The 25,141-nt window shown below is 34.6% G+C and overlaps 4 protein-coding genes across 5 annotated transcripts; 3 read left to right on the forward strand and 1 right to left on the reverse strand.

Annotated features, from left to right (window-relative positions):
- The first annotated feature begins 581 nt into the window (after positions 1 to 581).
- Positions 582 to 12,139, forward strand: LOC110726084 (protein MIS12 homolog). The gene is made up of 7 exons (XM_021905537.1): positions 582 to 830; positions 920 to 977; positions 1,722 to 1,841; positions 9,863 to 9,958; positions 10,081 to 10,219; positions 11,473 to 11,610; positions 11,702 to 12,139. Exons 1-7 carry the CDS (start codon positions 709 to 711, stop codon positions 11,764 to 11,766), a joined length of 738 nt encoding a protein of 245 aa, XP_021761229.1. The 5' UTR covers positions 582 to 708; the 3' UTR covers positions 11,767 to 12,139.
- Positions 12,140 to 12,807: 668 nt separating this feature from the next.
- LOC110726129 (F-box/kelch-repeat protein At3g23880-like) lies at positions 12,808 to 13,887 on the reverse strand. Its single transcript, XM_021905594.1, has one exon. The coding sequence runs from the start codon at positions 13,885 to 13,887 to the stop codon at positions 12,808 to 12,810; it is 1,080 nt and encodes a 359-aa protein (XP_021761286.1).
- A 1,378-nt stretch (positions 13,888 to 15,265) lies between these two features.
- LOC110726130 (tetraspanin-11-like) lies at positions 15,266 to 16,486 on the forward strand. The gene is made up of 2 exons (XM_021905595.1): positions 15,266 to 15,487; positions 16,181 to 16,486. The coding sequence occupies exons 1-2, from the start codon at positions 15,266 to 15,268 to the stop codon at positions 16,484 to 16,486; spliced, it is 528 nt and encodes a 175-aa protein (XP_021761287.1).
- A 1,888-nt stretch (positions 16,487 to 18,374) lies between these two features.
- On the forward strand, positions 18,375 to 24,538 carry LOC110726085 (phosphatidate cytidylyltransferase, mitochondrial-like). 2 transcript variants are annotated; one of them, XM_021905539.1, is made up of 11 exons: positions 18,375 to 18,600; positions 19,429 to 19,543; positions 19,660 to 19,716; positions 19,812 to 19,874; positions 19,956 to 20,024; positions 20,171 to 20,263; positions 20,355 to 20,459; positions 20,534 to 20,611; positions 21,392 to 21,520; positions 23,303 to 23,405; positions 23,852 to 24,538. In XM_021905539.1, exons 2-11 carry the CDS (start codon positions 19,436 to 19,438, stop codon positions 24,040 to 24,042), a joined length of 996 nt encoding a protein of 331 aa, XP_021761231.1. In that variant the 5' UTR covers positions 18,375 to 18,600; positions 19,429 to 19,435; the 3' UTR covers positions 24,043 to 24,538. The 2 variants fall into 2 exon arrangements, with proteins under 2 accessions (XP_021761231.1, XP_021761232.1); XM_021905540.1 differs by lacking the exons at positions 18,375 to 18,600; positions 19,429 to 19,543 and having other exon boundaries at positions 19,684 to 19,716; positions 19,812 to 19,863.
- Positions 24,539 to 25,141: the final 603 nt, after the last annotated feature.

Consider the following 25,141-nt stretch of genomic DNA (forward strand, 5'->3'; position numbering starts at 1 on the left):
TTTTGTTTTAAATTTACTATATTGCAAAGCTAGTCCACAATAGGAGTTGAATTATAATAATTTGTCAATCAACATGATTTAAGTGAGGTATAAATTCTTAAATGGACCTAGTTCACACTAATTTATTGTGGACTACTAAAATTAGAGAAAGTATAGTTGTTTTATTAATAAAAAAAAGGGTCACTATAATTAAAAAAGAGGTCACTATGTTGAAATAAAAATCATTTTGGTAATATATAGGCCTAAGTGGTTATTTTTGTAATGAAATATTTTATATACCGATCAATATGAATCATAAAGGCATTAAAATTAGGATAATAGCGTCGTATTTCAAGTTCACAATATTATTAAACGTTGTAGTAGTTTTATTAAAGGTTGTATTAAAAATAAGGTTACTATGTTAAAAATAATGGTTACTATGTTCAATATTATGTCAGTTGCGTATATATAGACCTCGGATCCACAATAATATTATTGTGGACCAGGTCCACGCAAGTCTTTTTGTAAGTGAGGTAGTCTCCCTTTAATCTACTATCTAGTTCTATTACAACAACATTTAATTTGGAACGTAAGAAATATAAAGTTTAATCTACCATGTAATTTGTTATTGTAATGACATTGGCGGGAAAAACATGAATATGCGAAGTTCAAACTCCATAACCATAACAAGTTTACAACTTCATTCAAATTTCAATACAGGTAGTATCAATGGAAGGTAGCGAAAGCGAGGCGATTTTCGAGTCATTCAACCTTAAACCTCAGCTTTTCATCAACGAATCCCTAAATATCGTCGATGAATTAGTTGATGGCGCTTTTCATCACTTTCATTTGTACCTCTTTCTCTCTCCTTCTAACCCTAATTTCGACGCATTTTTTTTTTAAAATTTTCACTTTATAATTCGTTTTTTTTCTTTTTCAGGGAAGCATCGAAATTATTGAAGACTGATGGCACTGACAGATCTGAAGATCTTCAAAAGGTACTCTCAATTTGAACTGTTTCCCCACTAATTTTGTCGTTTTTTCTGAATTTTTTTTATACATTTATGCATAAATTTATGGCAATTTTTACTGTAATTCAGTATTCTGGAACATATAGTTTGTTTGGGAGTTGGTTTGCAAGTAATTTGTAATTGTATATGGGGATTTTTAGTTTTATTTTTGTGATGGGAGAATTTAGGTTTTGGGTTATGGTACTTGGGGTAAATTATTCGAGTTTCAATGATGTGGATGGATTGATTGTGTGAAGATTGAGCAATTAGATGTGAATTGGGTTGGATATGGACAATGGCTGAATCGGGTTTGATTATATGACCTGATTACCTCCTTGTTTTGTGGCTCTGAATACGGTGGGACGTATTGGGTACTGAGAGATGATGTTATGAATTCTTATCGTTTGGAAAATAATTCTGAAAACAATTCCGGGATTTTCACTAGTATGCTGAAATTAAACTTTTCTTGGGTAACTTTGTGGACTACAAAGTAATTTATAGGGTAGCTTAGGAAATTAGATGAGTTATCATCCATTCTTAATGTTGTATTTGCTCAATTTTGCATCTCATAGTAATTGCTGACTTGCTGAGACCATGATAGATGGAAACGAAGGTTGTCTTGAAGGGATTCTTTGCTGACTCTTTGCTTCTCGTGTATTTCATGTGTATTTTTCATACATTCTGTTATCATGGGTTGCAATTTTGTTTATTTTTATTTCTTTGAAATCATAGGGTATTGATTATATTCAAAATACAATTCAAGCATCTTTGGACAAGAGGCTAGTTATGTGGGAGCAATACTGCCTTCGCCATTGTTTTACTGTTCCTTCTGGGTTTTCATTACCTTCTGGGGTAGGTTTCTTACTCAGAATTCTTTTTATTGATGTTTTTAGTTTTTTATACAGTTTTATGGATTCCTCCCTCTTTTCATGCTTGATGCTAAAAGTATGTATTTGTTGTGATTTAGTTGTTGATATTGCCAATTACTATCTTTCTTGTGTGACATGAATAAGTATCAAACCATTATCGTTTTTTGGAGAACCAATGCAAATTGCGTTATCTTCTCCCTTTCACTTGCCAATAACCTTTAAATTGTGAAATGAAATGCTTTTTAAGTAAGCCCATATTACATGGAGTGAAGAAGAGATACAACATGTGATGAGGAAAATACAAAGACACCACTTAGGCACTTACCTACCCACACCCCCCCCCCCAAAAAAAAAAAATCGTATTTAAAAAATTTAAACAGAACAAACAAGAAAGTGTTAATGAAATTGCAAACTGAGCAAGTTTTGATTATAACGGTACCACTTACACCCTTTGTAGTCTGTACCACTAATAATGTCACCTTTTCTTATTTCTTGTATTGTATCTTCCTCTCAGTAAATAAATCATTTGCATGACTGTCTAGGATAAGAGCATAAGAGACTGTGTTTCTAATATTGTACCAATGTAAATTCATTGAAGGCTCTTATTAATATCTAGTCTGAAGTATGCACATAATGTGATGATGGTGTTTTTCTTAGATTGCCTTAGCATTTGAATATAAGCATATGTATTATATTACAAGATTTTTGGAGTATAGACACACATCCAGACCAACCTGGATGAACTTTTGTGTTTTGACTGAAATTCTTTAGGTGCATCTTGGCACGTGGTGCTAATGTAGTAGTGTGAGATCTGTATTCTGTAGTCTCGAAAGGTCAAAACATCAAAGCATCGCTGTTATAGATTAACTCCGGCAACCGGTAGTGATGACACTAATTATACTAATTTATAGAAGGAAGCTTGATAATTGATTAATAATGTTAGAGAGGGATTACAAGGACAATAGCTTTAGGCTATTACTCTTACCAAGTAGCTTGAGGCTGCAAATCTCACAAATGTGTTTTCACTCAATTTTTTGGATACCCTTCAAGTTTTACATACTACATTACTTATACTAAGATAGCTAATGGTCAAGGCTGACCTTAAGGGAGTACATGCGACTAATTAGCTAAAATAGAAAAACCATGAGCAAACATTGTTGAAGGCTTGAAGCTGGTTGCTTTCTTTCCTTACTTCCTTCTTAATTGACTTTGTCTTCTTGCATAGAAATGCTCCTTGGTTGCTAATCTTGCTGTTGACCTTTCTCAAGATGTTGTTGACCCATGTGCCTCCCTTTTCTACGCCTAGAGTACACCAACAAAGGTGTTTGACCTGACTGCCTTGGAACCCAGTCCATAACAATCACCCTAGAAGCAATTGCCTCATCCTCCTGTTAGCATTCTGTGAGGCAAAAACCATTATCCCAAACACTATGGTTTCTGTGTTTTTGCTCTATTAGGTTAGCCTTTTTTCACATCCTATATGCCCCATTGCACAATTTTTGTAAATATAGAGTGGTGCAGATCTGAATGCATTTACTTTATTCCTTGGCATTCTGAAAGTGGACAAATTGGACTGAAGTTGAGGTGAAGATTTAGGAATAACAAGGGCTTACTCATGTGAATAACTTTGGTTTTAAGAGCCATTTTGAATTGGTTGCTTCTTATTGTTTAGGAAGTTTCAATCATATTAGGAAGTTGAGTCAATACTTTTTCTCTAAATGCGCCAAGGTTGAGAAATGTAGGCTCTCTTTAATTGTTTAGGTAGTAGTGAAGACCATAGAGAACTTTATTTTGATTGCAAGCGGGACACAATTGTGCTTATACACCTCTTACTCAATATTATTAAAGTCACTATAGTTGGAGATAGTGTATAAAAAGGCTTGTCTGAGGTGAAAGGCAACCTGGGTTATGTGCCTTTTTTTGTTCAAGCGAGGCTTTTTTGATGAGGCACACCGAATCGTACATTAGTTTCCAGATTTTGCTCCTCTCTTCAATAAGACGGCAAGGCGCATATAAAACACAGGGACATCCTATACATTTGTCGGATGGTGCTTGATAGTTAGTAGTAGGATAAGGTCAAAAGCTGTTAAAAGGAGATACTTCTGTCATACAGCAATAAAATTGCTTGTGATGTGGGTGGGTGTTGTGGAGCTTTTATTTTTGCGTACTCGTGTAGAATGAAACATGGTGGAATTCAGATAGCCCTAGGACAAATTCTTATAACACTAATGAATTTTATTAAAATTTGGGTAGATAATGGGACTACTTGTATAATGGTCATTCTCATACAGGGACCATCTGTGTTTTGTCAAAAATTGAAGTTATGGTATATGTGCCGATAGTCTGACCAACATATCCTTTGTTTTATTAGGAATCTTTTCTATTAATGACTTATTGTTTTACCCTACTTCATGTATATAACAGAGTTAAACAAAGGGAACCATTGTGTATTCTGTCCAATCCCCTTGACTTTTGAGTGAGCACTGTGGCAAAATTTTGTTGTTTGATTGTACTTTGTTAATAGTGCTCCAGTGCTACCCTTTAGTTTATGCTATGTACTTTAGCTGTTTGGATGACTTTTTAATTCATGTCATGAACAAGGAAACAACATAATTTATTCAAATTTAAAGGATCTTTGAGGATGAGGCATGGCTGGATCATTTTGGGGATGTGGTTACTTTTTGTCTTAGCTTCTCTCTTTTTGATCCTCACCTAGTTTTCTTTGCTCACATAGTAGTCTTAAGCAACTTCCTATGCTTCCTATCTTATGCATCGGGATTTTCTAAACATAAATTCTTCTAGGTTTAGGGTATGGATAGAGTTGTATAAGTGTGAATTATTCAATGTCCGGCCATATTTGATCAAAGTTCCTATCCAAGAAATTGGGTGATATCATGATTATTCTTCTTTCTTCCACAAGTCTTTCCGTTTACGCTATCAATATATCATTAGCAGGGTGTTTGGATATAAAATAAGAAAGGGAAGGGAGGGAAAGAGAGGGGAGAGGAAGGAGGAAGAAACTTAATTCCATTGTTTGGATAATGGAGAAGAGGAGAGATGGGGAGGGGAATCTAATAACAATACTCGAATGGATATAAAATAAGAAAGGGAAGGGAGGGAAAGAGAGGGGAGAGGAAGGAGGAAGAAACTTAATTTCATTGTTTGGATAATGGAGAAGAGGAGAGATGTGGAGGAGAATCTAATAACAATACTCGAATTTGGTGCAACCAATTACGAATAATAGGATATAGAAGCAAAGTAAATGAGGGTAGGAGGAGAGAGAAAGTAAAGAGTGGTGGACAAAGAAGTAGGGAGAAGGATGTGAGAGAAAGTAATGAGAGTGGGACAAAGAAGCAAAGGAAAGAGCAAAGAGGGGAGGTAGAAGCCGGAGAACATATGTGACTGGATTGTTACCATTTTCCAATTCTTTTCAATTTTTGAGATACTAATTTCTTAAATATTTAAGGAAACAATATCTTTCCATTCCTCTCCCCTCCTTTTCCCTCACCCTCACAAAGAACTAACCAAACAATAAGAAATTCCTCCCTCATTTCCTCTTCTCTTCTCTCCAATTCCTTCAATCCAAACACATTATAAGGGTGATTTAGACAAGCTTTAAGTTTTTAAAACTTGGACAATCCACAATTCAACATAAGATGTGGCTTATTATTAAGAATGGAGGGAAAACTACTTAAAGTAAGATTCATCGTTTGGCTTAAAAGGGAAATTGGATGAGATTTTGGACTTGTTATAGCTAGCATATTTAAGCCAAAGCTTTGGTATGAACTAACCTTCACAAATGGTTTTATATTGACCTCAATAGGAATCAGTAGGTTGTGCCATACTAGGAAAGGTTACCTTTGGGACAACAATCTACCCTTGACAATGTAGGGTTCAAGGCTTCAAGCACATTAGGGGTGTACACCGGTCCAAAACCGGACCGGACCTGGACCGGACCTGTTTGGACCGGGGACCTGAATTGGGTAATTATGAGGACCGGGGACCGGACCTGAATTAACAGGTCCGGTTCCGGGCCAGACCTGAAAAATCAGGTCCGGTCCGGGTTTGGACCTGAATGGATCTGTTTTGTGTCTTTTTCTTTTTTTTTTTTTTTTTAATACAAAACCTGTTGGACCTGCATATGGACCTGCATATGGACCTGTTTTGTGATTTTTAGACCTGTTGCATAATTTAATAATTACATACAAACCAAAATTATCAATTACAAAACTACATAAAGTCTATAAAGTCCCGATTCTCAAACACCAAAAATACAAATGAGTCCACCGAAAATACAAATAAGTCCACGAAAACTCATAAAATTACATAAATTCTCTTAAGTCTCAACTCTCAAGTACTAGGAATATACATAAATTCTCCAACGAGTTGTTTTCCCTTTGATCGCGTGATTCACACTAATGAGTCCACGAAAACAACTTCATCGTCTACATTGTTAGATTCACCACGTTGCACCTCTAAATAAAATACAATATAGAATATATTAATGATTGATAACAATGAAATAATAAATTTGGTGTAACAAAATTTCAAATACATAAAATTATTACTACCTTTCTCTATTTCCTCTAACTCTTTCAAATTTTCTTCCACATCAACAATTGGCACTTCCTTAGCTCTAAGCCAATCTTGTGTGCAAAGTAACGCTTGAACCATCTTCAATACAAAAATATTACACAAATATGTATAAACAAAGTCATATTAAGATATAAACAAACTTGATTTTATAAAATAAAAAGATAACGATGCATTACCTTAGGAGTTAAAGAACTCCGAAATGGATCTAGAGTACGACCTCCCGTACCAATAATTTACAAAACAGTAATATACTCCCATTACCCAGGCATTTATGAAAAGAAGAATCAGGAACAAGGGCAGGCAGTAGAAACAAGTAGAAATGTGCAGACAAGGAGGTTGGAGAGAGTATAAAGTAACAGTGAAAGAAGTTTGAAGGTCCTTGGACATGAAACATTCAGGATTGATTTCTCGGTAAGTGGAACAATTGCAGAGGACATGGGCACAACATTCTATCAAGAAATTAATTAAACAGGCTAATTTTTTCTCCCTAATACTTGAGCTAAAGGGAAATTATTATACACACAAAACTACCTATAGAACATTTGCTTTCACTAGTATACAGAAAAATCAAGTAGTTACATTGATAACCAAATCACAACTTACATTGTGAGGACCAATTATAGTACCCGTCCAAGAACGCATGTAGATATCATCACCTTCATCCATTCCATAGCTGACGCTCCCATCTCCAATCCCTTTTTCACCACGTTCAAGTTCTTCTAGCAACCTGAAGTTCCTGGGAACTGTATGACCATATCATCAGTAAAAGTACAACTGAGAATACATACTTCATAATGCAGTTCTAGTGTAGTTGTACATGATATTCAGCTAAAAGGAGGTATAAGTAGCCAATATCCAGAGAATTACTCACAAAACATTCTTGAAAGAAGAGTCAACTGGTTATGCAATTAGAAAAAGGCAAGCATGATTCAACCGAAAGTGATTGAATCATACACCTTCATTAAGATACACTATACATGTATGTATGCAAATATATGAAATTAACAATTATTGAAAGAGAGAAAATGGTGAGTGAATTGAAAAATTCCTTAGCATAACACCACCCAGCCACCCCGAAAACCCATCTCCACTCTCGGTGACCCTACCAGCCACCACGAAAACCCCATCTCCACTCCCGACAACCCCATCAACATTCACAATTTTCCATCCAGCCATCCCAAAAACCCCAGCTCACCACCCCAACCCACCCCACCCCACCCCACTGCCACCCCTTAACCCTTAACCCCCACACACCAGAACCGTACCACCGTAACCCCACCATAACCCCACCCCAACCCACCCTACCACACAAATTTTCGCACTAAATTAATCTTAATAATCATAATAAACACAAAATTTCGAACTAAATTTCGCACTTGAACCCTAAACCCTAAACTTCTTAATTCTTATGAACCCTAAACTCAAAAAAACCAAAAAAAAAAAACAGAAATTCGAAAGAGATGAACTAAAAATAAGAAATTCAACATGCAAACATCAAACAATCATTAAAAGCAATTGAAAATTTGAAACAAGAATAAACATATAAATTCTCACACTTAATTTATTATTTCGAATTAAAAATACCAAAATTATAAGCAAATACTTACCAGATATTATCGGTGTGCATCGCCTGAGAGAATGAGGGAGGTGTCGGCAGTGGGCGGTGGCCGGAGCGAGTTGGGACAGCCGGACAGCCGCGTTGAGAAGTTGAGATTGAGGGAGGCTGAGAGTTTGGGCTTAGGGAGTTAGGGTTAGAACTTAAACATTTGAAAGAGATTGAGGGAGGCTGAGAGTCTGAGACTATGAGAGAATCAGATTTTTTTTTTTTTTTTTTTTTTTTTTTTTTTTTTTTTTAATTACGATTTCCCGGGTTTCAGGTCCGGACCTGAAAACCCCGGGTTTGGACCGGGTCCGGACCGGGACCGGGAACTTGGATTTTTAAGAACCGGGACCGGACCTGAATCAACAGGTCCGGGTCAGGTCCGGTCCGGTTCAGGTCGGTTCAGGTCCGGTTTCAGGTCCGGGCCAATTTTTGTACACCCCTAAGCACATTAGTACTATATACAAGCTCAAGCTTTTAGTAGAAAAAATTAGTGAATTGTGATAATCCTAACAAAATACCGAAGGTTAAGAAATATGTAATGATAAAAGGTCTTGATGTTCTATTTTTTTCTTCTTCTTGATGGTTAGCAGTAGGATTTAGTGTATGTTAACTAAATTGTTTTTGGTTGAAATAAGGAGAATTCACAGTTCTTGCATAATGCTTACATAATTGTTATTGGTCTCAACAAGATGATTTTCTTTGGGATAAGGTGATTTTCCTAGCTCTACTTTTGGGCTTGAGCTTCGCTTAGGGAATTTGAGGATGTTTCTGTTTTTAAGAAATATGATGACACTTGGGAACTTTGTCATAAATGAATGTAAAAGCTTTCTGGTGGTTGCTTACCCATTTTAAGCTGCACTTCATTATCAGTTGCTGGTGTATTTTATACCATAGAAAAAGAGGATATCCATTTTCCTAAGGATGGGACCTCAGTGAACTACTGTCTTAGCTTTGTTGACAGCTGTCTCTTACACTGAATGATGGTTACCCTTTCCAGTGGTGTGGATGTTGTACAAATTGTGTATTGGGTATCTGATGTCATCTGATGGCTTTTATTGAGAACCCATGACCTGAGTGCATCCAGGTCCTCAATGTCTGAAGTTGCTAATTTCTTTTCATCTTTCACACTATGGATATAGGCAGTAAGTCCGTGTTAGTCATAAAATGACTGAAGCTATCAACTTGACTACTATGATTATGAACCAGAGGCTAGCTATTAAGCTCAAAGTGAGTTTGCAGTTGGAGCATTAAAACTTTAAATGGTCAAAATTGGAGACAATTCTTTTTTTACTGTTGTCCACTAGGAATGACACTGGAATGTCTGATAGTGGAGTTCAATTGATGACTTCTTGTTGGAATGGGTGTATAGGCACTATGCTATTATTTTGTGATCTTCTCTACAATGAAAATAGTCGCATAATGCCATTACTTCATGTATTTTGATGCCTAGATGCAATAATGCCGATCAATTGGAGCTATAGTTTTCGCACTGCTTCAGCCAATTGCTCACGATATTTGCAATAAAGCTTTGTAGGATGATGCCTATACCATTCAGTGAAGAACTATTTTTTTTTGTATAATATGATGTGTGCTACTGAAATTTTTGTATCTGTGCGCACTACTTTCTCAGAGTCATAGTTGAACAATGATATTGACCAATTATTTATAGATGCTATCAAATAGTGTGGTTGATTTTAGCAAGTTAGCTACCGTGGTGTGGCAGATCTTGGAAGTGTTTAGTCCAATTTCTACTGCTTTTGATGTGATTGTCTTCTTCTGGAATTTTTACTGATATTCTTCTTCAGGATGAAGCTTCTGGTGATGATCTAATGGACCAAGATGATCCTAATGATGAGCAGGTAGAAGCACAACTTGATAATTTAAGGAATAAGCTTGCAGAGGTAAGTAAATGTTCTACAAATTGTTATACAGGAAAGCCTTTCATGGCCTGATATTTGTATATCTACTCTGTATGTATTGATGCCTAGTCTTATGTTTCTTTTATTTAAATATGTGATCCAAGGCTGGAAAAGAGTGCTCTGAGTTGAAACAAGAATTGCGAGAATTAGAAAGAAAATCTACCATGAGCAACCAGTATATCTCATCTGTGAATGAAGCATTACAGTTGTATGAGAAAAGTTCTGCACATGACATGTTCCAAGGTAATAAACCAAGCGTCTAGCTTTCAGGTCATTATGCATGTATTGGTTATCTTAAATTGAATATGGACTCCTTTTCCTCTGTTTGACTGGAAATGTGGAGGTTGTTGTTCTGCTGTGTTCAGATGGTGGTGCTGTGCAAAAAAAATGTAAGGCGGCTACAAATTGCCGAATTGTTCATACTTTGTTAAGCTGGACTTAAAAAATTAATGTCTTGATAGTTGAGAAGGGGCAAGGGTGGCATTTGCTCTACAAAGCAAAAGGATAGTTTAATCAACAGAGAAAAATGGAGGGGGGGGGGGGTGTTGACAGGTGAAACAAGATAGAGCATCTTTTTAGCTAGAAATAAAAACATATTGAACCTAATCACTAGTTGTATCAGAGAAAAAGGTATTTTTCAATGAAAGTACAAGAAATAAAGCCATTCATGTTGGACAACTGAAATTAGATATAGGAAAAGAATTTAAACAAACCATTTGATCCCTTGGCACCAATCCATTAGTCTTATTACGAAAGATACGGTCATTAAGCTTGAAGCAAAGCACTTTTGATGGTTTGTCCTATCAAAATCAGTATGGAATACATTTTATTTGTATATTACGACGCCACAAAGAACTAGGACATGTCCACTTTTCCAGACGCTTGTGGCTTGTTAAGCTTTCAGAACTAAAACATGGTCTGTCTTGATCATATTTTCCAGTGTTTATTGTGACCTATTGACGCTTTAATACTCTTATTGACTATAATTGATGTGCTTTTGTTATGGGAGTGGTCTTCTAGTGGTGACTTGCGACTTTGCGAGCCTTCTGACTCCGAACTGCTGTATTATATTGCTGAATATTGAGACTGATATTTTTAAGATTGTTTTAGTTGGCCTGAAATAATAGTCCTGTCGGTTTTCAGATTCTACGTGAGGTCATTAATGAACTTGGGAGTCATCATGATGAGACTGTTAAATTTTCCATGTTCTTTAGTAACGCTCCAATTTCTTTTAGGGAGAGGTTTTGCTTTTGTGGGTAACTATCCTCCTGTATATTCTTGTTGAGGGACCTCCTTGATGACGCCTTTATTAACCTAGCTCAGATAACATTTTGTGTTGTATTAGAAGTCCAAAACTCTGTATCTGGTCTGTCTAAAGTCTATAAATACTATACAATAAAAGGCTCAGACAATGAAACTGAACACTGCTCTTTCTCCATATCTCTTTTCTCTTGCCAAGTAGAATGAAATATAAGAGAATAATTACTTTTCTGCAGATCTGATGAACGTTGCATCTGAACTCCGTCACAAAATGGAGCAGCTAAAGAGCAAAGAGATGAAAGAGATTGAGCGCAGTAGGAAAGAGAGGGCAAATGATGCAAATGGAGATATTCCCGAACTCAGATACAGCAAGGGTACATTTACTTTACTTTTATAAATGAGGAATTGCAAATTTTTCAGTTCTATGTTTATATTGCCAAAGTGGATAATTCATCTCTATTGCAGGTCTTTCCAAGTTGGGGTTGGATGATCTTCAGGAGTTCATGACCAAGATGAACTCGATGACGTAGGCTCTTCTTTGTTGTTCTCCATGCCCCCTTTCCCCCCTCTTACTCTGAAATTACCAGGTGAAGTGATATTTTAAATTTGTAATCTCTGTACATATGTGAAGATTAAGTCGTAGTAGCAGTTGTTTACCCTTGTTAAAATAGATACATCACAAACTTTATGGTGTATATTACTAGATAAGGGATGAGATCCAGAATTCTAATAGAGATTATAGCTTAGTTATTGTATTTGTATAACCTAATGAGAACTTAGATGACGACAAATTTCGTGCAACTTATGTGCTTTCTTGGTTCTGATCGTCTGTTTTTGGAATCTTAAAAACATCTTTAGCTGATCATTGTATTTGTATAACCTAATGAGCACAGGTTGCATTACACAATGCACGTATATATTGCCTACGATAGTATGCATGTGACTGTTATTTGATAAGCCACGTCCTCTGGTCTTATAAGTTGGAATAGGCCTTAAAACCACAGGGTCGAATGCTAGTTCCTTACGTAGTAATTCTCACCTGACACGATGTTAATCACAGTACTTTAGTTATAGAATTTTATTGTAGATTCGGTCTGCAGGATTATCATTGTACAAGAAGATTTTTTTTATAATCCCACATGAAGCTTCTTGAAGAAAACGTGATGAAAACTACTTACTAATGACTCGACCAGGACTCTAATTTCTGTTTGCAGCAACAAGCAGCTTCACTAAGCTGAATTTCTTGGCATCAAAATCACAGGATAAACCGATAGAGAAAAGATGAGTTTCTTGGTTCAAATTAACATCAGGTTGGTATTAATAGCATCATATCACAGCAACACGGCATGCAATTCAATATGCAGCCCTTTCATCTACTCCATATTAGCTAATAATGAAATATTATACGAAAAGTAACAGTCTAGTATTCAGGAAAAAAAAAAAGGTACTCTGTATAATCTAGCGAAAAGGGAAGAATGCATTTCAACTAACTATATGAGGGATTATGGTTAAACCACCTAGCTAAAATGGATGAATCTTGTTCCATATCCATCAGTGTCGCGGCTCAGATGTCAATTGTCAAATCTCCCCCGTTGGTGTTGTTTGTGCAGTACTAAGGTCTCCACATAAGTATCAATAGATTTAGGTCTACAATTATAAAAATCCAAATGCTGTATCTGATGACTTTTAAAATTATAAGAACACATTCCATAAAAGTAATCATTGACAGAATGCTGTACCAGAAGTGTATTCTTTTCTTCATTGACAATCCCTGTAAGACCAATACTATAATTACTACCTGTAAGAAACTGAAGAGCTTCTAAATTTACATCTCCGGTATACCATAGCCGCCATGATTTATCCCCACCATCCTCGACCAAAACCCATATGCAGGTACGATCTGAAGACATACCGAAAACTGCTATAGACTCACCGAGGACAAAACACATTTTGGTGAGACATGTTTGTTTAAGAGCATCAGGCAAATCCACTAAGTTGAATTCCTCGGAATCAAAATCAAACCATATAAGATGAGTCGCTGAGCCCTGATCAAATCCTAACCAGTACATAGCACCCTTAAAATAAATTTCACCCTCATCTTTATATAATAAAAGCCCTCGAATGTGGTCATGGAACCTACCTTTGATCCTCCAAAGGTTATCATTTAACGAATAAACTGCAATCGAAAACTCGGGAAACTTAAAACACCCTATAGTAAGCAACTTATAATCATTACTAGACGGAGCGAAACCTAGCCGATAAAGTATGGTTTGTTCATGAGAAAAAGGACTAGGGGGAATCACGAACGACTTTCGAATACAAGGATTATACAATGATACGAAAATATCATGAAATACATTTTTCAACAAATATAATCCATAAGAGCTCCCTAATATAGCGTGTTCACCAAGAGCTTCGAAAAGTACATCGATTTTTGTGAATGTGTCGATGCTACGAATGTTCGATTTATAGCGTTCCACTTCTATCAAATACTTGCGTTTTTTGTTGTAAATGTGAAGATGTGTAACAATGAAATCAGAGGAATCAATTAAAGAACACCAGCTTTTACAAACACATCTCAATCTCATTAGGCTTTTCGCCGGTAGCCTCGCTAAGATCTCCGTCCACGAATCCGTTGGTAAATCAGCCATTGATTTAGAATTTGAAGGGTACGATGAAATCCGAAGGGTCATATATGTATTAGGTTTTTTTGTCAAATAACGATAAGTCAATATATTTAGTAGGGTTTTGCTGGCAAGTGCTCAGGGCGTTATTAATAAAGTAACTAATATATATATATATATATATATATATATATATATATATATATATATATATATATATATATATATATATATATATATTTTGGTGTTCCATTCAGTTCACCTTTTAGGCTAATCCGGATTCGAGGATTTGGGTGGTTAGATTTCAGTCCCCTCCCGATTATTGTTGTGGGGATCGAACACGAAGCAACTAATTATTTAATATATTGTCTAAAATAATTTTTTTTTTTATTCAAGAGAGGAAAAATTCCAAGCAAAGAGAAAAAACAAACATAAAGAAAATCAAACCAACGAAATAAACATAACCTACTACCTACAGAGGGACAAGGCGTGGAAAACGGAAAGGCCACGCTCCTAGAGTATTAGATTTAGAATGCATGTCGATTGAAATCAATTATTTAATATTTATTTTATTATGATAATAAAATGATTATTCCCAACCAATAACATTTTGTTTTTTGATTTTTGATTTTCAAAAAAAAAAATAACATTTTTTTTTGACGAAACCCTTTTAAAAAAAAAAAAAACATTTTTTTTTGACGAAACCCTTTCAAAAAAAAAAATAACATTTTTTTTTTTTGACGAAACCCAACCAATAGCATTTTAAACATGCATTGAATATTTGAATCTCTAAATTGTGATAGGTTATTAACTTATTATTGATAAACTAATAGGGTTAATTTCGTCATTTACAACAACATAACCTCTAAAAAAAAAGATTAATTTTTTTTTTTTAAAAAAAACTTATAAAAATAAACCGGTTTTTTCTTAAATAAACCGTTTTTTTCTTCCATAAACAGTTTTTCTCTTCCATAAACAGTTTTAGTCTAACCCATGACCCCCACATTCTCTACAACCAAAAACCCCTTAATTCTTTCCTTTGATCCATATTTATAGTACAAAATTCCACTCTCATAACTTTCATAATCATCATTAGCAACGTTAAACAACAACAATGGCAAAGTTAAGCAACATAGTAATCACAACCCTAAACATCCTAACAACAATCCTTTCATTATTAGCAATTTCCATATTTATTTACCTACACTTTTTCATCAATGGAAGTCCAACACATTGTCAACAAATGGTAGAATGGCCTATTCTTATAATAGGACTAATTCTTCTTACTATTTCTTTACTAGGAATGATTGGTTCATGGTGTCAAATCCCTTTCCTTCTTTGGATATATGTTCTTTCCTTGGTTGTTATCATGATTGGTTGGGTTATTTTTACGGGTTTCGTGTTTATGGTCACGAATAAGGGTGCTGGAAGAGCGGTGTCTGGTGTTGGGTTTGAGGAGTACAGGGTGGGTGATTTTAACCATTGGTTACAAAGGAATGTTGTTAGTACTAAGAATTGGGTTCAAATTCGGAGTTGTTTGGTTGACACTAAAGTTTGTGCGTCGTTGGATCGTGTTTATACTAATCATGGTCTTGATTTTCTCAACAAAAACTTGTCTCCAATTCAGGTAATTTTACTTTTTAAGTTTTGTGAGTAATATTATCATTTTTTTTTCTTAATTTTTTTCTTTTAAGGAATATATTATGAAAGTTGCGGTTTTATTTGTTTTTCATAAATTTAATACTTGTGGAATTAATAGTTTCTACTATTAGATTTATGCATATCTTTTTTTTGTTTGTAAATCTTGTGGTATTCTCTTGTTATCACTAAACATACATGATAACCAACAATATAATACTTTGTAAAAGATTATAATAAGATTTTTGACGATAAATTTGAAGTACATAAAGTTGAAGATATCCTCAGGAAAAAAAAAAGGAGTTGAAAATTTTGTATTATGTATATTTCTTTCATCCTGAATTTGCGATAATAATTTTACCCTCAATTTTTTTGGTACAGTATGTATATGATAAAAAAAAATTATTAATTTTTTTTTGGTCATTTGATAATTTAATCTTTGCATTTTTTTAACTCTTGCTCTAGTAAAATGGGCGCTATAGTTAGTTTATGATACAATTTAATAATTTATTTTCATTAGTTGAATTTACTGTTTTTGCACAACTTGGATGTTACAATGTGTAACTAGATATTTTACGCACATCTAAGGTCACCTTTTTTTTTAGTGCGTCACATTAATTCATTTCTTTAGTTACAACTATATATTTGTAATTGTGATACATCTTGAATATGTTATGTGTAGTCAAGCTGTTGCAAGCCACCAACGTCATGTGGGTTTACCCCTAAGAACGCAACCTATTGGGAGGTTCCGAAGACAGGGCCGGCCTCATCGGATTCCGACTGCAATGCATGGAGCAACAACAAGGACAAGTTGTGCTACGATTGCAAGTCTTGCAAGGCAGGTGTACTAGCCAATCTTAGGGAGGAGTGGCGCCATTTCTTGATCTTCAATATCACAATCTTTATCATTCTCTTTGTCATTTATATGTTTGGTTGTTGCGCAATCCGTAATAGTTATAATCGTTCTTCTTCCAACAAGCACCCTTAGTTTAATTTCATGTTATTTGTTCATGTTGTGTTTTCTAGCATATATAGTTTAGCTTGATTAAGTTTATAGGATAGAATTTCTTTTCTTATATTTTATAGGTTGGATTGTTGGATTATTGTGTTAATTAGTCAGTTTGTGTCTTAGGTTGTTAAGTTAGTTTTATCTATGATTTGGAAAATGATATATTTGATGGATTTATTTAATTTAGGTCATAGTTTGTGCTATTACTGCTTTTCGTTGTTAACTTTTAAAGGTTTATTATGTGATTGGATTTATTGTAGTCTATTTTTAAATTTCTAATACTAGCAATATTCTTTTACCTTCCAAGATATTGATTTGTGTTAGAGATACGAGATATCGGAAACAATTTGTCCAAACGCATTCAAGCATGCTCGGGTAAGGAACTAGTAGCAATATTAATTTGCTTATTTGTGCAAATAAATAATACAGGATACTTCATAAATTTTACCAGTATACAAACTAAGTAACCATTAATTTATACATGAAAAATTATGATGCGTATTTTTGACGGTTTTAATTTGATGGAAGGATTTGAGTGATTTTAATTGTGGAAATTCAAAGGATAGTCTTAGAGGCAACGACTTCTAAGTTTGATCTTAGGAGCAACGATCCCAAAACCCTAGTTAACAACTAGTATGAACCTTAACAAAGTTCTCTTCAAGCAAAAGCTCAATAAACTCAACTTTTTATTAAAAAATATCCTACCAAAATAATTGACATACAACTACTCCCTCCGTTCCCTTTTGATATTCCCTTATGGACATTTTTCACGGGAATTAATAATCACAAATAAGAATAGTTAATTTACATTGAAAAATATATTGACATTGTGTATGCAAAAAAGTAAAGAGAGAAAGTAATAAAAGTAGGGAAAACAAAATTTACATGGAAAATTTAAATTTGCACAAGTATTGTTACAAATTGGATGAAATTTTGGTAAAAAATTAATATTAATGGTTGTTGGAAAAAACAAATGGGGTGAACATTTTGGGACTAAAATTTGCCCATAAGGGACTATCAAAAGGGACGGGGGAGTAGTATATATAGGAAAAATAAATCTATCCTACTTGCTCCGCAAGCAAACTAGCTAGATAAAATTCCTAATAATTAATTAATGAATCAAGATAGCCCACTGACTAATTAACACAACTTTGGAAGCCCAAGACCCCATAACTACTACTAAGAAAATAATAAAAACATTATTAAAAACTTATTTATAAAACCCCACTTTAAAAGTAAGGTAAACCAAGATAATACCTAAATAAAACAATAAAGATAGTTATAAGAAAGGGGACTCGATTCACATCAAATTATTACTTTCCCTAATTTATACTCCCTCCGTCCCCGAATGATAGTTACTATTTCCATTCTTAGACACCCAAAATGTTAGTCACATTTCACAATTTTAGGTCCCATACAATAACACAAAATGACCTATATACCCTCATTTTTTTTGTTGTATTATATGTGCTTCCCAAAATACCCTCATATTTGTCTTTGTACTTGTGCCTTAATTGAATGAGTTGTCTCCCTTTTTAATGACAATCAGTTTCTCTTTCTTCTTTTTGTTTTGCACATGATTGGATTTTAGTTCCCATGTACTTTATATATTTCTCCTATTTTAGTTCTCATGTACTTTATTTATTTCTCCTTAATTCCCGTGATTTTCACCCAAAAGTGACTATCATTCGGGACGGAGGGAGTATTTAATAATCCAATTTGATTTTTCCACTAACATTACTTTGACTAATATTTAAGCCTTATGCAAAGAACTATCGAACATGGTCATATTAATACTTGTTAGAATTATCTATTGTAATACAATTACCAAATTTAACCTTTTGTAATTTACGTAATAATTAAAATAGAACACTTTATCACGAACTATTTACTCCGTATTTTTTTTAAGTGTTTTTTTCGTGTCAAACGGTTGAAGACTCAAGTGTCCAACACCTCCGAATCTCCATTACCGCCGCCGTCACCATCGCCGTCTGCCGCCTGCGCACCTCCCTAAGCAATCAGAAGTCATACAACTCAAATTAACAACCAAATTCAAACACATTGCTAATTACACCCTCAAATTTGAGTTTGAGGTTAGCTCATTTCGATATATTCATTGTTATATACTTATATACTTGTAATATCTGAATGTAAATTGTATTTTCATTTTCTATTTTCTATTGAATTTGTTTCAGTTCAATTTCTAATTAAAGCCATTTTCATACTTCTCTCATTACAATTGCTGCTGTCTTTAGTTACTAATTTAGGTATTGTTATCTATGGTTATTCTTTAGGGGTTTTGCATGAAATGATTGAAATCATATTTGAGAATTGAATTTAATGTTTGTCAACTATGAAAATTAGAATATATGGTTTATTGGGTTTAATTTACCTAGTCATTTTAATTTATGCAACCCGAATTCGAAGTGGGAATGAACATTTTGCAATCATGATTGATTCAATATTATAAAAAAAATTGTGATTGAAACAGTTTGCTGGACAATTGGGTAACAAGATGAAAGTATTTGTAATATGGAATTCAGTGATTATTTATAAAATGGTTTGAATGCAAAGGCGTAAGAAGCCTCAATTTTATCTAGTACTTTTCGAAGTTGAAGACAAAATCACGTGTTGATCGTTATCACTTAAGCTTTATATTATGCTAATCATCCTTGATACATTATGGCTTAACTTACACTAAAATTGTTATGTTGTATCTATGAGGAGGCTTTCTATGCATCCTTCGTCGTCTTCCTTCGAAGCTTGTGAGCTGTTGCTCTTAGCTTAGACTTTGCAATTTAGAAATTTCTTTGCTTTTCAGTATTCATGACCTTCTTGGTGATTGTGAAGTATGACATTACGTGTTTCTGTGTTTATGTTGATGTTAGCAACTTGTTATATCACGAGTGATGTGTTTTCAGGTAACCAATGGATGAGAAGAAAAGGGAAGAGCTCAGTGGTTTACTCACTGTACTCCCTCCGGTGGAGTTTTGTTGTGTTTATGGCTCAACTCTTCATCCAAATAATCATGATCAGGTTCGCTTAGATGCTATCTGAATTATAATGATATCTGCAAGTAAAGTTATGTTTCATTGCTATTGTAGGATGACTAACTTTTATTTATCCTCTTGTCTTAATGCCTAATTTAATAGTCTCGGATGATTGATTACATTCTTGGTGTCCGAGATCCTGTTGAATGGCACTTGCAGGTAGGTTTAACGCATGCTTTTCTCGGTAGATTATCTGTTAAATAATTGTGCTTGAGTGCCAAATTCTGAAATCATTACCATCTTTTGGGATGAAGAACTTGAAGATGAATAGGAATCATTTTGCCTCATGGATGGCGAACCTTGGTGGTGCGAAACTGGTGCTTCCTTTAACTTTATCCATTGGTCACAAAATTTCACCTCCTATGGTGGACTAAAATTGCTAAATATTGCTTCATCAGATTACTGGAGTTGCAGACAAAGTTGGTGTAGGGGTGCACTTCAACCCTTTTGTTTCTTGGAATAACAAGGTAGTGGACTATTGGTCAGTTGTTGTAACATGGCTTAGTTAATTTAGGAGTGTTAGCTTTGTAACAAGTGAAAATGAGATATGGCGTTTCCATATAGCACAGGTGTCTTAGTTACTCATACACGCGTCTTCTTTTAACAATCGCAGACATTTAAGTATGGTGTAGTCAGAATGCATGACTTGGTTGAAGACATACTGAACTGGGAAACATTTTACTTGAGTGGTCGTCTACAAAAGCCTGTATGTTTATAATTAAAATGTACATTTTTAATATGTTGTGTGTACTTTCCTCATAATAAAATTGAAATGGAAAAGTGTTCATCGTTTACAGGTCCATGTTCTTGTAGATAACTTGGATGTTGAGAATCTAAACTCTTTTAATTTAAGAGCTGCAACCTCAGCTGCTTTACTTCTTTTACCTTCCAAGTTCACTCAGGTATGATATTGTGGAATCTGGTTCTGCATCCCAGTACTTGTGTATGAATATATTCTTATTTTGAATTGACGCAGGAAGACCTTTATACAAAAATCTGCAGTCTTTCTTACAACGGTGATTTGCGCATGCTTTTTGCAGAGGACATGCATAAGGTATGCCCAATGCTTTGCTCTTTTCATGAACATAACTCTATGCATCAATTTTATTCCAAGGTTTCCGTTAATTGGGTGATACAAATATCCAGTATATTTGTTCTTGATGTGTGTGTTAAAGCTTGTAGCAAAGGTGGATATTATCTAAAAATAACTCTTTCTGATCTTGTATTAATGGTCTATCTTTGTTACTCCATTTTCATAGAGTAAATTACTTCTTCATGTTTAATCTTGTTTGTTACTTTGGTAGCATTTCTGGTTCTTTATATATTCCTTATATTCTGTATTGAAAATATAAATTTATAAACTCTTTACATATCTATTGGAAGACTAAATTATTTGAGCTTTCTTGAAGATTCGTTAAAGTGAAAATTTTCTTGTGAACGTCTGAAATTTGGAAAATATCTATTTTTCTTACATATTAGTGGAATTTGCTATACCGTTAAACGACATTGTTGGTATAGTTCCAATGTGATTAATTTCAACAGTTGTTTGCTGAAAACAGTTTATCTGTAGGGTACCTGGTTTCTGTGTAATTAGTCAGCAAAAGCTCCTGGGCAAACAGCATGGATTTTCTGTTGTACTCTTTGCTTTTAAAATCATAAATATCTACCTCAAAGTATCTTTGTTAATACTTACCTTATCATTAGCCTTAACTTCTTGATAGTGTGTGCCTCCTAGTACCATGTTATAAACTTATAACTAGTTCCTCTTTTATTACTACAGAACAATATTCTTATTTACTCATCCACATAGTGTTTCAACTCTCCATTTGCTCAGGTGAGAAAGATTGTGCAAGGACAGTTTGATTTATTCAGGGGAATTTATAAGCCAGTTTTGGAAGAATTTGCTACCAAAGACTTGTTAAGGTTTTCATCATCTGGTGCTCACCAGAATAATATCATTCAGGTACAGTAAACCTGCCAAAATTTTCAACTAAAACAATCTTCCTTTTATATCTGTAATTTGGAAAACATGTGAATATTGTTATTACAATATTAGTGCGCTGCTGCCTTAATGAACATGTATAAATTTCTGGTCAACATATAGAATATTCTTTTGGTCACGTCTATGGTAACAGAATGCTGAATGGAAACATTGCAGGATGGAGGGAGGTTACAGACAAATTAATGTGGTCACTGCATGGAATCTCATTATGCATGTTAAAATAGGATACTACATTAGCCACTAGGTGAAAGTGCTGTTGCTTGAGTACGAAGGTTTTCCTTTTACAGTCCCAGGTTTAGACCTAACAAAAATTGACTTGACCCTAAAACCTGATTATAAGCCGTTTGAATGTAGGGTCTTGAACATAAAATTTCATCCTACTTATAAGCCGTTTGAAAAATCTGATTTGGGTATTGAACATAAAATTATGACCCTAAAATCTGAATATAAGCCGTTGAAAAATAACCTCGTTGAAACCTGAACTTACCCTACTCAAAACAGACCTGACTGTTGACAGTTCTACCCAGGTTAGTCTCCAAGGTTTTACATGTAATGATCTTGGTAGCAGTGTTGATATATTTTGGGAAAAAATATTAATAGGGAATTTGTTCAAATTTGTTCCAAATTTTGTTTTAGTTTAATAACCTGCTTAAGAACAAAGAACAAGCCTTCATATCAAGAAATGGCAATTCCTTAGAAAATATTTATAGGGCATATGTTCAAATTTGTACCAAATTTTATTTTGTTTTGTTTTAGAAACCTGCTTAAGAACAAGCCTTCAAGTCTAGGTGTCAGTTACTCTTCTAAAATGTGAAATGGGTTGCTTTTATGCAGTCATAATTTCTGAAAGAGATAAACTTGCAGTATCCTTTGGAGGCTAATGATAACTGATGCTACTCTGTTAAAGATTTTGGGCTTCATGCCAGTGGTCAGTAGCATTCTTATTCTACTTATCAGTGATTTCTTATTGCTTGAGAAAGTAGCCAAATGTTGTCATGATCAAATCACAGATGATTAGCGTAAGTGACGGATAGTAGATAAGCAGAGAACAGTTATTGATAACAACTGTTATCAGCTAGTAGTATTAATCCTGTATCAGTGAAAAGATAACATTTGCTTTCGAAAGTATTAATCCTGTATCAGTGATTGATTGTGCGCAAGTAATATCAAGCCTCACCATTGTCATCAAGCGTCTTAGTCCATGAGATGGCCCTTCCTTTGTTTTCTCTCGGAGCTTCTAATTTGGGTTGACATTGTTGAAATTATGGTCGCTTCTTTTAAATAAGGCTGCGATTTTTCTGCATGACATTGACTGTCCATCAGCCATTTGGCCAACCACCTGGTGTATGTTTCGAAGGGGAGAGAGCATTCTGATTTGCTTGCTTTACCTTCTGATGCATTTTCGTTTGCTAATCTTTTTCAAATATATAGGAAAATAAATACTTTTCTGGTCTAGGATAGTGTTTAAGCACTACTGTGGTGGTATCAGATCTTTTTCTTTCTTCTTTGGGGAGGGGGAGAAGAGGTGCTTGAAGATTAATAGAGGAATTCTAAATGTTTTTTTTTTTTTTTTTAAAAAAAAAAAAAACAAAAATCACTGCACTCTGCTGTTGTTATTGTTTGATGGTTGATATCTCATACTAGCAATGACTTTAAGGGGAGAGAGCATATGGACACTGCTTTCTTTATGATGGCCAAGTATACTAAATAGTTCTGTTTCTAATTGGTTGTTCTGAATCTCAGGATTGTGATTTACCTGCAGTTCAGTCCCTTTTCTCTCGTCTTCCTAAAGCAGTGAGAAACCATATGAGCATGAATCTCGGGGACCAGCAAAAGTTGAAGTCTGGTAAGAAGCCAATGATTAATTGTTTGTTGGTTCCTGCAATTAACATATATTTGCAACAGAGACTTTTTTTTTCACCTTTCACATATTTTCTCTCTTGGTATATTATGTTTAGCCAAGGCTTATTTGATGTCAATGCAATATATTTATCCAATTAGAATGCTTTTATGCTGCTTGGTACTCCGTATAAATTTTCATTACTAATTATTGTAGTAGAAAACAAGTGCAGAAAAGTAAATTACTAAATCACCCTTAATCCAACACCAACCCCTGTTCTTCTCCTGTAGAATTCTGGCCTGTAATTTTTGGTTTTGCTCGGGCCGGGCAAAACTTCACCTTCGCCTGAACCAGGGGAAGAAGCTTCTTTTCGTTTTTTTTGGGTATTTTTTGTCTTTTACTCTTCTGCGTCTGTCCTTAACTGCCGACTCTTATTTTTGCTATGTCCACAGGTCAAGATGCTTATGAAGCTGTAATAAAATCTAGAGCCGAGGCAGCAAATTGCCTGGAAAAGATTTTAAGACGCAAAGTCATGGTTTCCAGCATCCGGCAGGCTATTGCTGGTGTTTTGACAGTAGGTGCTGTCAGAGCTACTAGGTATCTTTCAAGTAAGATGAACAAGGCTTGGAAGTCCTGGCTTTAAGATTGATCAGCTACTGTAATGTAATGATTGTAATCTGACCATTTTGGCTTCTGTGAATTTGTGACCGGCAACATACTGAAGTTGGTCTTCAACACCACTACACCAGCACTCTTTACAAGTCAAATTGAGGCTGATTGGACAACACCACTACACCAGCACTCTTTACAAGTCAAATTGAGGCTGATTGGAACTATACAAATATACGATCATGGTTTTTGCCTAGATGTGATCTTTGAGAAACTAAGATTAATGTGCAATTGTGCATAGGTTAAGATTATAGAAAAACCTGCCCATCTTTGATAGAATATAGGAAATTTTGCTATACAGTATCTAGAAGGCTTAACACTGTTTGTAGCAGTTTTTAACTGATTAAAATTTAGCTTCGTTCTTTGGCTCTTTACATCGCTGCAATTGTAAGCTAAGTCTAATTTTGTTGATAATTGGTGACTGGATGAATTATTATATAGCTCTTTTTAGCCAAAAGCTGATTGCGTTACAAGGTTGTGCTCTACACTTTTTAACCCATTTGATGTTAGTTTTACATAAACATTTTATATGTAAAGTAATGCTTATTGTTTTTTCATGATTAGATTTAACTAATCAAATGAGGTGCAAAAGTTTGAAGGGTCAGTACATAAATTAGGTCTATGTATGACTCTTTCTTGAAAATTCCTGATGAATACGATGATGAGAGCAAACACAAAGAGAATGACAATGGTGACGCTTAAGGGCTATCAAGATCTTATTGATGTTGATGTTGGAGTCATTAGCGTTGGAATCTCTCTTTTGGTCTGTTACATTGTACTTGTTTTAAGTAACATCCCGGTACTACAATTAGCCTGTTAACTTATGTGGTGCTTTTAAGCGTTTGAACTACCTTCATCCCCAATTAGCCTGTATTCTTATGTCAGATGTATCATGCATACATTTTAGTTTTGCAAGTATGAAATCATTTCTGAAAAAATGGCATACTTCAATTAGTTAATATCTGCACACCTAATAATTGGGTTCGCATAATATTTTCGATAATGAGAATTCAGGAAACTTAAAAGAGCTATATGTTTGGATAATTGGATGTCCAGTTTAATGCCACCTACTG

Source organism: Chenopodium quinoa, unplaced genomic scaffold (genome assembly GCF_001683475.1).
Source record: "Chenopodium quinoa cultivar QQ74 unplaced genomic scaffold, ASM168347v1, whole genome shotgun sequence".
In the NCBI taxonomy this organism is placed as follows: Eukaryota; Viridiplantae; Streptophyta; class Magnoliopsida; order Caryophyllales; family Amaranthaceae; genus Chenopodium; species Chenopodium quinoa.

What these genes read in the sequence shown, in the direction of transcription:
- LOC110726130 (XM_021905595.1), top strand. Translation starts at nt 15,266, where the DNA reads ATGGTCACGAATAAGGGTGCTGGAAGAGCGGTGTCTGGTGTTGGGTTT. An exon ending in AAAACTTGTCTCCAATTCAG is followed by an intron (nt 15,488 to 16,180) that starts GTAATTTTACTT and finishes TGTTATGTGTAG; the next exon opens with TCAAGCTGTTGCAAGCCACC.
- LOC110726084 (XM_021905537.1), top strand. Translation starts at nt 709, where the DNA reads ATGGAAGGTAGCGAAAGCGAGGCGATTTTCGAGTCATTCAACCTTAAA. An exon ending in GCTTTTCATCACTTTCATTT is followed by an intron (nt 831 to 919) that starts GTACCTCTTTCT and finishes TTTCTTTTTCAG; the next exon opens with GGAAGCATCGAAATTATTGA. An exon ending in TAAGGAATAAGCTTGCAGAG is followed by an intron (nt 9,959 to 10,080) that starts GTAAGTAAATGT and finishes ATGTGATCCAAG; the next exon opens with GCTGGAAAAGAGTGCTCTGA.
- LOC110726129 (XM_021905594.1), bottom strand. Translation starts at nt 13,887, where the DNA reads ATGGCTGATTTACCAACGGATTCGTGGACGGAGATCTTAGCGAGGCTA.
- LOC110726085 (XM_021905539.1), top strand. Translation starts at nt 19,436, where the DNA reads ATGGATGAGAAGAAAAGGGAAGAGCTCAGTGGTTTACTCACTGTACTC. An exon ending in ACCTTGGTGGTGCGAAACTG is followed by an intron (nt 19,875 to 19,955) that starts GTGCTTCCTTTA and finishes TTGCTTCATCAG; the next exon opens with ATTACTGGAGTTGCAGACAA. An exon ending in GTGGTCGTCTACAAAAGCCT is followed by an intron (nt 20,264 to 20,354) that starts GTATGTTTATAA and finishes CATCGTTTACAG; the next exon opens with GTCCATGTTCTTGTAGATAA.